Source organism: Rhinolophus ferrumequinum, chromosome 7, assembly GCF_004115265.2.
Source record: "Rhinolophus ferrumequinum isolate MPI-CBG mRhiFer1 chromosome 7, mRhiFer1_v1.p, whole genome shotgun sequence".
Lineage (NCBI taxonomy): Eukaryota > Metazoa > Chordata > Mammalia > Chiroptera > Rhinolophidae > Rhinolophus > Rhinolophus ferrumequinum.
Window position 1 is genome coordinate 5,643,111 of NC_046290.1, and position 14,125 is coordinate 5,657,235.

At 46.7% G+C, this 14,125-nt stretch overlaps 1 protein-coding gene and 1 pseudogene across 3 annotated transcripts in view; one reads left to right on the forward strand and one right to left on the reverse strand.

Moving 5' to 3' along the window:
* Positions 1-14,125, reverse strand: part of SEMA5A (semaphorin 5A) — a 430,801-nt gene that overhangs the window by 110,692 nt on the left and 305,984 nt on the right. For all 3 annotated transcript variants that reach the window (XR_004423500.1, XM_033110202.1, XM_033110203.1), the window contains 2 exons: positions 9,905-10,040; positions 2,324-2,528 (listed from right to left, as the gene is read on the reverse strand). Coding sequence is in view for 2 of the 3 variants with exons in the window: in XM_033110202.1 (XP_032966093.1) it covers positions 2,324-2,528; positions 9,905-10,040 (341 nt within the window). In the remaining variant the exon portion in view is untranslated. The remainder of the gene's footprint in view (positions 1-2,323; positions 2,529-9,904; positions 10,041-14,125) is intronic.
* On the forward strand, positions 7,466-7,631 carry LOC117025391 (uncharacterized; annotated as a pseudogene).

Below are 14,125 nucleotides of genomic sequence, written 5' to 3' on the forward strand. Positions count from 1 at the left end.
TAGTTGGAATTATCCAGCCAGTCTAAATAAAGTTAAACACCATCTGTGGTATTTCCAGCCACCAGTAGAACCCTTAGTGTGTCGCCCTGAATAACTGGCTGTGGTTTGGAGCAGGCCTTTCTTCAGGGCATCGCGTATCCACGGCCGTTTCCCTGCTGGAAGGGACCTCGCCCACTGCAACCTCCTCCTCCCCATGAGCTTAATCACCGCCCTGACCAGTGAGCCATGGCAAGTCCAGCGAGTTCTCTGCATGGCATCTTCCCCGTATCCCAACCTGTGACTTGGGTTGGCCACATCTTCATGTATGACATGATTCAATTTGTAAATAGGCAGTCGCATAAACAAAAGCAAAAAATCAGGTGTGTGGAACAAAAACGTGGATCTCTGTAAGACATATTTGTGGAATGGCACATGGCATATTGCTGTTGGAATCAGAAATGCAAACCCAGAGGCAGGATCGAGCAGCCTGCGTGAGTTCCCTCGCTATCCTGTGGGACGGGCTTGAGCTAGGCGACAGGCAGACGGAGAGCAATCAAAACAGACTTGGGCAAGCACGTTCTTTGAAGGCTGTACTGTTTAAAAAGCCATGGATATTGACTGTAATTTCCTCTCAGACTTATCATTTACCTAAGTTGGTCTACTTTGATTTGATTTAGATTCTGTTCAAACATCATGTATGTCCCCTCAAAATTCTCGTTGAAGTCCTCATGTTCAAAGCTATGGTATTTGGAGGTGGGATCTTAGCGAGGTAATTAGGTCATGAGGGTGGAGCCCTCATAAATGGGATTCGTGCCCTTCCAAGGAGTGACAGGAGAGAGATCATTTCTGTCACTACCATGCGAGGACACAGCAAGAAGATGACCATTTATAAATCAGGAAGTCGGTTCTTACCAGGACACAAACTGCATGTCACCTTGATCTTGGACTTTCAGCCTTCAGAACTGAGAAATGGATTTCTGTTGTGTAAGCCACCCTGTGCACGGTATTTTGTTACGGCAGTCTGAGCTGAGCTACTCGTCAAAACTGAAGTAGAAGGAGAGGGCCACTGGAATCACAGTGGAAGCAAACATCACCTCCATGTAGGCCTTGGCTGTGGAACGGGTCAGAATTCTCAGGTCGAGGCTCAGGCTGCCCTGCACCGATACACCCAGGTCTGCTCAGGACCTGCCCGTCTCCGCGTCCTCACCCCCTTCACGTATTGACGAAGAACTCAACGGCCTCCTAGAATCCCATGCTCTACTCTCTGTAGCATCAACCAGAAAGTTTATGAAGACACAGTAGAAAACCTTCTGGAAATGTCCATTCATTCATTCCACAACCTACCCGGTGCCAGGCATCCTGTGAGGCATTAAGGATAAAAATGGCAGAAGAAGACACATGGTTCCTTCCTACACTCCGGTGAGCAACAGGCACTGCCATGGGATGGTCATTCTATACCGTCTCCCAAAACAAACGACACACTTGACCTCCCATCTGTTCAGGCTGCCACATCAATCCTCCACCAGCCTTCATGAAAAGCTTCTGGAAGCCTCACTCATAGTAGCTCTTTCCATCGAACTTCTTCCATTGTCCTGCCCTGTCCTCCCTGGTCCTCCCTCAGACTGATCTTCAGAGGCACCAGTGGGCCCCTTTGGAGATCTGGTGGTCACATCTCTGCCCTGACTTTACCTGACCCCATGGGGACACCGTCCACAGCTGACCACTCCTGCATCTCTTACCTTCCCCGTTCCCTCCTTAGGCAAGGCCAGTACTTCCTTCTCACCTTCTCCATCAGCTCTCAGCTTAAATGTTAACTCCTGGGAGAAGCCAACCTTCATCGGCCTCGGCCAACTACAGGAGCTTCCCTGGCTCTCGCCACCACATCATTCTATTCACACGCACTTCAGAAGCTGGTCATCACCTCGCCAATGCTCTCCATAGCGGTTGGTGTATTATGTGCTGTCTCCGTTAGGATGGGAGTGTCTAGGATAATATTCTTATTTCACTCAACAATGTCTTCTAACAAATTCTATTGTCTTAAATACTCCAAATTAAACGTGCCAAGAAAAGACTTATTTTATGAGAAGTTTAAAAACAATAGTTAGGAAATCAGACATTGTCTTTCCAATTAAAATTATGATGAACGTACTTAAAAATGGGAGTGAAATGGATATTTCCCATGGGAAGCACAGAGGAGAGGATGGGAGATAAGGGAGCATCGTGTTTTGCTGCTTGTGAGGAAAACACACAGATCCAAAGCTTGACATTGAAATTGCACATTTAGAATTCAAAACAGGAAGTCAGGAGATGGTAGAAAACGCCACAGAGAGGGGCCAGCTCTTACCTGTGGCCAAGTAGATGGTGTGGACGAGCACGTCCCTGGCCTGCACCACGTCCACGGCCACGTGGGTAAAGCGGCTGTTGTCCTCCATAAAGGCCGGCACCGCGGTCACCGGCTGCACCACCTCATGCATCAGAATGAACTTCTGAGCGTCCTGCAGGTTCCGCTCTGTCAGGTTCACGTACAGGCCCTGGTCCACCGTGCCGCACTGCAAGGGAAAGCAGAGCATGACTGGAACCAGCCCCCCAGCCGGAAGCTGGCCCGTCACCTGGATCGCTACCATGTGCACACCTGCCTGCTTCTCCTTTCCCCCCAAAGGCCCCATTCGTGGAGCCCCTCCCAATTTAGATCTGAACTTATATTTGGGGCGTCTCCCAACTCAATCATAAATGGGTGATCAGAAGTGAAAAAAATACAGTGAAAGTCCTTGCTGACTTTAATTTGAATAGGGAATGCATAAAAACTCCTCTGCATCTGTTGAGTCCCTTGGGAGCTGTCTGTCTAAATGCATATGATTATGTCCATCTGATAAGTCAGGTATCCAGACTGAAGATGCAGCAATCAAATACATCATATAGATTTATTAGTTTTCCTACTGGAGCAGTGGGTCTATAAGCAAGATATGGATTCCATGGAGATAGAATGAGGCCATTTTATTCTGCAAATTATATAATATTATTCCAGTATCATTCTCATGGACTGCAAAAACAATATGCTGGCCTTATTGTTTTGTGCTCATATTCCAAGCTAGACGAAACAAGGAAATTCTTTAGAATTTAGTAATGGGAAAAATAACATGGTGACTTTGCAAAAAGAGGGGAAAAGGAGATAAAGGGAGAGAGGGAAGGACATGGGGTGGGGGGAAGAATTTAAGGATGAAAGTAGAAGGAAGAAGGAAGGAAGGAAGGGAGGAAAGAGATTTTTAGATTGGGGAAATATATGAATATGAATCTGAGATATATAGGACAAAAAATCTGGAATTTGCTGGGAACTGAATTCTGACCTGTGTTATGAAGAAGCTGGGAGGTGTGATATAGGTTGGTTTTTGGCAAGGATGAGATCAAAAGAGGGTAGGAAAGATGGCAAAGCTTTCCTGGGGCAGAGCACAGAACCGGAAAATTACCACCAACCTTCTTCATTTCCTTTATAAACTTGAAATCCTGGGACCAATAAAGGCTGATCCTCAGCAGAACTTCACGTAAGTAGGTTTGATGGAAAAGAATTTCCCTGCCCATACAATCTGAAACTACCATTTATAACACATCATTTGTAATACTTGGTTTTGTAATAGGTGAGTGGTCTAAAGCGTAAGATGGAAATTGCTTTTTTAAAACAGATGGTATTTTTGCAGCACTTGATGAAATGTCCTACATGCCATGAAATGATAGGCCGATTGTACAATGAGAGAATCTTGGGCTGAAATGGATTTCGAGTCTTGTCCAATGCTAGTTTAATGTCACATCCTTGCAGGGGCAGCCCATGGACCCGGCAATGGGACCACACGACACGTAGTCGGGTGAAGGGCTCAGCTCGGTCACCCAGGAGCCATGTGGTCGCAGGGGAGACACTGCTTGTCAGCTTCTCTCTCTGCAACAGAGTGGACTGCTGGCTCTCTCTCACTCTACCTTGATTCCAGCCTGTATTTTTCCCATGGCCTTCAAACCAGTAACTTCTGCTATAGATATGCTAATCATTAGAGAAAATTCTGCTTGAGGCTTGAGTGTTTGGAGGAATAGCCCATTGTCAGGAGGTGTCTCTCCCAAAGAGGTGATGAAATATGTAAAAAATAAAGACTGTTCATCAAAGATTTGCAGGAGCCTCAAGACCAGACTCAAATCAGCAGGGGTCAACTGGCCTGGAACAAAGAGATTTCAAGATTCAGAGCTCTTCCTTGGATCCCTGTTGGTCCCAGATGTGTGTGACTGTCAATCACCTCTTGCTCCTCCCCTTCTCCCTTCCTTGCACATAAAAGAAGCCCAAATTCTCTCTTAAAATGGATTTGAGGAACCTCGAAGGCCCCAAACTTCTTGACTGGGTGCCTTCTCCATCAATAAACCTTTCCTTACTCCAGACTCTGATGTTTTGAGTATTGGCCCTTTGAAGTGTTGGGCACACAGAACTTTTGGACCAGTAATATCACTGCCTATAAAGTGACGAGAAAAAACCGCTTACTCTGTTCACTTCGCAGGGCTGTGTGAGATTGACTGATAACCAGTGGAGAGCATTTGTAAATTAATTGCAGGGGCTTGTAAATGACAAAGCAGGAGACAGCGTGCCTGGCACAGAGAAGCCATTTGATCTTGGCAAATGGTCAATGCATTCATCGAGTAGCAGGACAGTAATTCTAGGGTCCTTTGAGCGATGGTGGCCAGCGGAAAATGAATGAATAAATAAAGGAAGGAAGGAACCAACAGGTGAATACTCTAGCAGTTGGTGTTGGGGCAGGGCGTTGTGTAAAAGATTTGACATAACTATTCGATTTAATAGTAATACTTGGAGGACTGGATCATTGTCTGTTACATGTGTTACAAAGTGAAAGAGAGCTCTACAGGACTTGGTCTGACGTCTACACATGTGAATTCTAGTTCTGAGAATGACTGGGCGTTTGGCTGTTTTCCTGGAATCGATGGCAGTACATAGGTACAGGTGGCAAGCAGCTATCTGCCTGCTGGGTGAGGTTTTACACACAAGTTTTGCTTTGCACACACAGTTGTTTTGTTTAATTGGCATACAAATCTGGAGACATAAAGCTGAGAACCTCTTGCTGTTCTTGAGGAATCTGGAGAGCTAGCTGGAAGACCGGGAGGCCTCGGTGGACTGGAGCTGCATAGCAGGACCACTGATGACACGGTTTTACTCCTGGACAACTTGTCTTATTTAAGTCATAAACCTGTGACACTGTGATTTATAATAAGAAAAACACCTTTGGTCTTCTTCCCAGTTTCTGGCACAGGGCTCCTAAAAATCTTGGAATTTCCTAAGTGATGACAGGGAAAAAGGTGTCTTTTGTTGCGTTTATGAGGTGACTTTTGCAGAGCACCTAAGGAGGGGGGAGGCTGGTTGCCAGAGGAGCCGACCATGTGATTAGGGGGTTGGAACTTTTAATCCCACTGCCCTCTGAGGAGGGCGGAGGGGCTGGAGCTTGATTTTCATCACCAATGGCCAATGATTTAATCAATCAAACCTAGGGAATGAAACACCTCCAGAAAACCCCAAAGGGATGGGGTTCAGAGAGTTTCAGAAAGCTTCTGGGTTGGAGAACATGTGGAAGTGCTGGGGGAGCGACGTGCGTGGAGAGAGCACACAAGCTCTTTGCCCTCACCTTGTCCTATACATCTCTTTCATCAAGCTGTTCCTGAGTTATGTCCTTAGATAATAAATTGGTAAGCTAATAAGTAAAACGTTTCTTTGAGTTCCCTGAGCCGCTGGAGGAAATTAATAGAACTCAAGGAGGGGATGGTTGGAACCTCTGATCTATAACGTCTACAGTAGATTGGTCACAAGCAAGGTTGAAAATCTGGACTTGAGATTGTCATCCAGAGAAGGGGAGAGGGAGGCTTTAACCTGTGGGATCTAATTCTATCTGCAGGTAAGCGGTGTCAGAATGGAGTGGAATAGTAGGGCACCCAGATGGTGTTGGAATATTGCTTGGAGGTATGGGAAAAACTCCCACACACTGGAATTGGCCAAAATCGTGAGCCGAAAACTGGTTTGGAACTACACTCTACAAAGTCTTAGACTCTTCTAGCCTATAATAAATATGTCACCCAAGGATTCTTTTTCAAATATTTTGAAAGCTATTTGAATTTACAGTATATATTTATTAGATCCTAAGTAACCCACCTAGCTCTCTAATGAGCTGCAAATTCTATAGTTGTGCCTTATATACTGGGCTCTCCCAGTGTCTGTGTGACACTCTGGGGACTCTGTACAAGAGGAAAACAATAAAAGTAGTAAAAATACAGTTATTGTCCTCATGTGGCTTACAACCCACAATGGCTGCCTTGCTAACACCTCTGAACAGAGTAAGGAAAACAATTCTACTAATTTTAAACACAATAATACTTACAGTTTTTGTTATTTTTTTCAAGAGCAACAAATCCATTCTCACCCTAGCTCACAGGTGCATCCAAGCTCACAAGTCCACAATCACGTAACCTCACGCTAAGGGTGCCGATTTTCAGGGTACCCTTCTTCTCATCTTGCTGCAAACATGCATTATGTATCAAAGTGTCCTGATGACACGGCTAAGTCCCTTTATATGATCCTCCAGCAAAGTCCTCCTCATCTGAGTGACCACTGTTGAGGGTCTCTTGTCCATTTTGGCTCCATTATTTTTGATGGGTGGTAATCGAAACTAAAAAATAATTGCATAGTCTGTCCCATCCCGCTATGCTACTGGGTCTGGATGGTATTTTCTGTTAGTTCTGATTTTCTTAGTGAGGCCGAGGGTTCAGATGACTGTCGGCTGCAGCCTCTAGCAGGGTCAGATCCTACACCATCTACAGTGGTTTCTAGATGGCAACTGATACACAGGAGTCGTTTCGTTATCGTTTTCAGTTGAGATGTCCGTATTACATCTTGAAAGATCATGTACTGTCCTCCTCATGCATTCTTCTTCCTGAGCCTCAATCGTGTCTCTGCTCCTTTCATTAATTAGCTATTTCTAGTGTATGAGTGCTGCATAAAATCCCAAATGTCAGCACACAAACAAGACTGAAACAATCTAATCACTTCTCACTGTTGGTTATTGCAAACATAGACCCTTTATACACGACTAGTGGAGGGACCCTCAGTTCAGACTAAGCGTGGCATTCCCTCTCTGTGCCAGCCTAGATGGCCCCATGAAGGTCAGGAAGGATGCTGTATGCTAGCATGGTCATCAAATGTGGTAAGCCAAAAGAAAATACTCGCTACATATTTGTGCTAGGAGTTGTACAGAGAATCACCAGACTCTGACTCCAGTTCCCTGCAAATCTTACATTCTACCCAAGGAAGGCAGGCAAGCTGAGCTACGTGAGCCTGACTGAAGTCAAAGCCACATTTCTACACGCTTCATTTATTATACTGCATAGGCCTACTCCCACCTCATCAATGTGAGTAAGCCCTTCCGTGTGATACTGGCATTACAAAACCAGATGCCCTAGTTTTGCGCAGTGGCAGTGTCGTAGCCAATGAGGTTTATCCGAGGCGCGATTATTGCTAATTGAAACAAAACCAGATGCCCATGGCCTTAGGAAATGAGGGGATTTGCTGTGTGCTACAAATATATCCAGACCGAGGAGCAAGAAGTTATGCAAAGCCTGGAGGTGGGAAGACGTCACAGAGTTTTTTAAGTCACTGTTCATTGTGAAGAATTTTGCCGTAGGAGCATCAGGACGTTAAAAGTACACTATAAATTTAGGGAGCATCTTTGTTAATTTTTTTTTAAACTTCGGGATTTTACACTGGACTTTCTTAAAAGGGAATGGTATATATCGCCTTCAGGATTTTTTTTGTGAAGCACCTTTTTACATGGTCACGGTTCACCCCATCATCTGGGAACAAAGGTGGGATTTAGGTTCAGAGTCGATGGAGGGGTCGAGTCACTGTTCAGTTAATAAATATGTAAACCATAAACCACACATGTCATCAGGAAAAGTGACTACCGCATGTGTGGTTCCCACCAAACGGTTAGTTCGCCTGACTCAGAATAGGGCTTTCTCTCTCCAGTGCTGGACTTCCTCATGAGCAAGTCTGGGATCATAAATGTAAATCTGATCACTTGGTTTCCTGATTTATCAAGTGTGGCTAAGGATGCCCACGCTACAGACTTGCTGAGAGGAGGAAACAAGACGAAGTACATAAAGCATTTACAACGTGCGACACCCAGGCAGCACCCAGTAAATGGTCCCTCAGAGAACTCCGTCATGTACATTACACAGCAAACCATGCACATTCATTGACATTATCAAAATTTATTCCTAAAATAGTCCTGTGCACGTGTATCCCTCCTTCCTCACGGTACTGATGAAAATATGAGATGGAAGTTGCTCAATAATGTGTCCTATATAAAGCAGTAAATGGTAACAGAGGATGTGTAAACCACCCGTCTTAATCCCAATCCCGGGCTCTTTAAAAAACACAAACAACTCTTTCAAAACAATTAGAATTGAAGGGTCTCTGCCAAAGTCCAAGTACAGTGTAAAAGAATTGAACCTTTCCATACCCACAGTTTTCTCAAAAGCCAAAGGTTTTATGGGGACAGATGACAAACCAACCAGAATTTGGAAGCCTGGATACAGGACCTCGGTCTGGCACTGATTAGTTCAGGTAACTAAGTAGTTAGGGTCCTTTAGTCAGAAGAGGTTGGGGCTTTGCATCTGCGGACGGGTGTTGGGATCCCCACTCAGCCACTGCTCCCAGTGCTCTTGGCCAGATTATCTGCCCGGAAGCTGAACGCCCTTGTCTGTGTGGGGCAGAAGTTGCTACGGACCATAGCACTGTTGCCAGCATGCAACGTGATGCACGAGCCACTGAGCCCTGTTTGGAACTGTGTGGTGCTAAACCTTACACCCGCGAGGAGAACGGTGATCTCATGAGCGTTCTTGCCAGAAGACAGGCCCTCAAGGGAAGTCTGCCGTCATGGACTCAGTGCTTGCATCTCCCCCAAAGTCTTATGTTGAAGCCCTAACCCTCGATGTGGCTGTATTTGGAGGTGGAGCCTCTAAGGAAGTCTTTAAGGTTAAATGAGGTCACAAGTGTGGGGCGCAGGTCCCACAAGTGCACCAAGGAACGGCCACTTAAGGACACAGCATGAAGGCCGTCGGGCAGGGAGCCCTCACCAGAAACAAAACCAGCCGGCACCTTGATCATGGACTTCTGGCCTCCAGAACTGGGAGAAAACAAATTTCCTTTAAGTCCCCTGGCCTGTGGCCCTGTGTTACGGCGGCCAGGCAGACTCATACACCTGCTGACCAGCCAAACATGAGGAAGTCGCTGGATCTCACTGCGTCCCACCTTGCCCTGCGTGTTGGGAGACGGGAGTAAATGGTGTGCAGAGCCCTGTGTAGCTCAAACATCTGTACTTTTGTGTTTTATGAATGAACGGCCTCCATCTGCTCTCCTTCCCCTACAGCTGCGCATCGCACCCCATTCACACCGACAGGAAATCTCGCTACAGTCGCCAATTAGAGCTCTGATGCTGGTTGTGTGTCCCCACTGCTCTGTGCCCTGGGCCCCCTTCATGACGGCATCATTCACTGGGGATTAGAGCTTCTGGGGACACGGAGTCCACCATCGTTAGTAATCATTGAAGCCTGGATGCCCAAACCGCCGCATTGTGCTAGCCTTTCTCAGTCCAGCCTCAGGCGTCACACAGGACAAAAGGCCCTTTCTGGTCCAGGCCCCTCAGCCCACAAAAGGCCGGAGTTTATTCACCGGAGCCAAGCCGAGTGTGGGACTGTCCCACGCGGGGTCGGGGAGCTCACAGCTGCCCATGCAGGGGCCAGGCCCTGAGGTGGGAGGGGTCCCAGCCCGACTCGTGAGGTTTCCACATCGGTCTGGGAGTGACTGACGGAGTTGCCCGTTGCCCCCTAGAATTACCTGGAAGCTGGGGTTCGGGTTGGGATACGGCAGCCAGGCGGAGCGTGAGTTCTCCTGGTACTTGAAGGGGCCGTTGAAAGCCTGCGAGATGGCGCTCAGGTTGAAGACGCACACAGCAGAGGCCGCGATGCTGTTCCTGGGGAGGAAGAGGAAGAGGAAGAGGAAGAGGGAGGGTCAGGAGGCCCGGCAGCGACCGCCGTGCTCCCCACGGCCCCTGCGCACCGCCCAGAGCCGGCACCTGCTAGAGAAACTCAAGATCACGGGCTCCTGCACACGCCAGGGATGAAGTGGGAGCAGTGACTAGTTTCTTAGGGAAGGAACAAATGCTTCAGTACAGAAACAAGGATGTTTAGCGGCTATGACACTTGTAACCCTCCCGGAGGGGATTAATTCACTGAGCCACAGCCGGAGTGACAAAGGCTTTGGAAGAGCTGTATGCTACACGTTTAAATTCTGGAGGAAAAAGACTTTCTCATCCAGGAGCTGGAGCTTCTCACCGCTCAGCCTAGCCCAGCCCCCTTCCCGCCTGCTTACCAGGCTCCTTCAGGGGGCAGTGGGGCAGGCTGTTGCTTAATTTTTAATCCCCAGATATGTGTGCTTATCTGTAAACCTTTAAAAAAAATAATCAAGTAAAAGCATTTTGCAAAAAGTGCCTGTCAGAAAAATCTGAGATGGCACTGACAGGAAATCTTGACACCATAGTTTGGAATTCAAGCTCCTAGTGATGCGCCCTCAGAAGTCTGGTGCCCTTTTACTAAGTGTGCAAAGGGCAAAATGCTTTTTTTTGGTTAAATAAATCTGCTTTCTGAGCACAGCTCTGGTTTTAAATTTTCATGTTACTGCTCTTAGTCAATATAAGCCCGTTCATCCATTGTTTTCCCTGAATCACAGGAACTCTAAAACAGAAATATCTGCATTACACTCAGTTTATCTGACGAACACTGACTGGGGGCTACACATCCTTCTACAGGCTTCACTCAATCTCCCTAAAGTAAGGGACAGTCACTAATAAGGAACATGGGGCCCAGAGAGGTCAAGAGACCTGCTGAAAGTCACCCAGCTACTAACTGGGGGAGTTGGACTTGAACCCCAGCAGTCCCATTCCAAAGACCAGGATTTTGAATCTTTTCTTAGAGCTCTGTGTGGACGGTATTAAAACCACCTCCATGGGAAGGTAGGAGCCTTGAGGTCAGGGACCTATGTTTCTCTCGAAGTTCCAGCACAGAGGAGAAAATGGCAGGAATTATGCCTACCTCTGCTGCTGGTGAATAAAGTGATAGACACTAAATATGAACCTATTCATACTGCTTTTTTCTTTATTCTTTCTTACATTACCCTCAGAAAAGAAGAATGTGAGAAGTCAAAAAGCACAAGGAAGAATTAGCTTCTGAACTAGAAGTCTAGTCATGTGACTAGACTTTAGGAAGAAGAAGAAAACTACTATGCAGAGCAAAAAGGCCAGACACACAGGAGGGATTCTACCAAGGCCACCTTGGGCCTGGCAGTGATAGTTGTGGGTATGTGTGTGTGTGTGGGGGGGGTTAGTAATAATAATGCCCCCAAGCCCTCTGATAATCCCTTGGGAGGGGTCCTCTTACTTCTCACAGGGAACCTATAGACTGAGACCAGCCAGATTTTACAGACAAAAACCAGAGGCACAGAGAGGTCACTTAGTCCAAGTCACAGCCTGAGGGGCAGTAAAGCAGGGGCTTTGCAGAGGTCCCCGTATTCACGCCCACGAGCCCGTCGTTGGACGCCTTCCCCTTCCTGCTGCACCCCACTTCTCAGTTCACTGCATTCACTCCCTCGGAACCAGGCTGGGCCAGTGTCTGCTCTCAGCCTGGAGTCCCGGGATGCCCACAGGCGGCCAGTGCGAGCATCTCTGTCAGGTGTTGGGGGACACTTACTCCTAACTTCTGGTGAGGAGAGCGCCACTGACACACACACACACACAATCTTGTGCCCTCCCTCTGCCCTTTTACTTGTTGTGACCTGAGAGGTGTGTGGAGAAAGGGCACAGGTGACTCCATAGTGGCCCTTCCTCGCCCTCCTCCTGGGAAGGCCCTGCCTGCCAGAGTTATATACCCTCCTTCTCCTCCCCATTCCAGGGGCAGGTGAGGCCAGCCCAGGCCTAGACTATCATGACCTTCTGGCTGAGTCTCCTTAAAGCTGGGGTTGGTGCTCAGAAACCCATTGGGTCAACAGACCTACTACGGTATGTGTCGCCACCAGGCCTCTATCAGTAATTGCGGTCATACTGGGGCCTTCATTCAATGCTGCATTTTACCTCTGAACTTGTTCAGAGCCCCGGCAGGTAAAAGTGGAAGTAGGACCCCTTGGTGAGCCCAAAACAGGGGAACTTAAAGTTTGCTTCCTTAGTCTACTGGAGTCACAGGGAGAAAAAGAGAGACATTCTCCTAGCTCTTCATACCCTGAGGAGGGAAGAGAAATCAAAACCCTCACCCTTCCCCATCCCCACCCCCACCATTTACTATCTGTGAGCCACCATTTTTACATATCCCATAAAACAAAGGCTAAACCTTCAGAGACTCTTTGCAGTAGAATCCCAGGTCCTGTAGCCCCACTCATGGCCACAGTGTTGAGAAAACTACACAGTTCCAGGGACAGGCAGCGTTAGAACAGTAACCTTACTGCCATTTCCCAGTGCTGACAGACCTGGACAAATACACAGAGGCAACCCAAAATTCTGAGCAAAAGCACCAGAAAGCTAGCCAAGCATTTTATGGGCATCTCATTCAGAGATAGGAAATAACTGGCTACCTCTGCTCGTCATTTCTGTTCAGTTTAGAACAAGTCTTGTCAAGAATATGGTCGTCTGTTGACAGGGTAAGATCAAGGCTGAGACAGGAGAGCATGAGAGGTGGAACATACCGTGGGATCAGAGATGGATATATTTCTATCTGTTGTTTCCCAGATCCAGGGAGAAGAAGGATTCGAGAGAGAAAGGGAAGAAGATTCAGTGAAGCTGCCTCTGCTAGCACAGATGCTACATGTTGGATGACTTCCCACAAGATGGGTGTCTACATCAAAAACAAATAGTCTGGAATAGTCTGCAACTTATTTTTGCGAGTATTTAAGTTGACCATTCACCATCTTGGCATGGTCCAGACACAGTAGTTATATAACTTTTTAAATTGTTCATTTTGCCCAGACCGGGGGAATAAACAGCTAAGTAAGCCAAGCTCCCATTGGGTGTGAAATTGATGTCAACTGATCTATGGAACATTCATCTTGTGCAGCCTACACTATCTCTTAAACAAGGTTTTGGAAAGCAAATCAAATTCCGAAACTTTACATTGATTTTTTGTAAAGAAACTTATCAAGTACAGAAAATAACTTCTGGGGTTGAAAACCAGATTTATAATAAAGATGGCCATGGTGGGGTGGGGGCAGGTGGGAAGCCATCCATTTTAGTCTTATTTTTGTCCGTAACTCGATGTACGAAAGAAGACTCTTCATGGAGTAAATGTTATTATCAAGCGAACGTTAACACGTAAACTCCGAAGTGCAAAGATCAGGAGGAAAATGTCAACAGAGAAGTAAGATGCAGACAAAGAGACTCTAGAAACACAATCCGCAGGCAGGCTTCTGACACTGAAGAGATGAGAACATAAGTCAAAAAGATGCAAAGCCGGGTGACTGGATCTCTGAACTCACCCAGGACTGAGAAGTTTCCCTAAATGCAGGGCTGTCCCCAAGGCTAAAACTGGGACAATCCCAGACAAACCAGGACGGTGGGTCATCCTACTTCATTTGTCAGCACCTCCAACCTACCCTGATTCAAACCCTTTACTGGGGATACAAATATTGGGTTTTTGTCCAAATTGTTAGGTCCCCAAATTAGAGATTTCAAAGGAGATTCAAATCAGAACTCACCCTGCAGAATTACCATTACCACTGATAATGTTGAGGAAAGTGGAGCTCAGAATCTCAGAGTCTCAATGTAATTTTTGACTCCTGGGGCTGGGATGTGATCTTGTTGTCTTAGCACAGCACACTAGCTAAGAATGGAAAGTGAGTAGAGTCGTCTACACCCCACCAGATTCGCATGAGTGAAAGATCAGAAAACTTCATATGTTTTACGTAGTTCAATACTGTCAGTTCTGAAGCTAGGAGTATCTCCCCTCAAGAGAAAAAAAATATGCTATTATTTTTTCAAAAGTATTTTAAAAGCATCACCATCATTTTAGAAATGCCTGC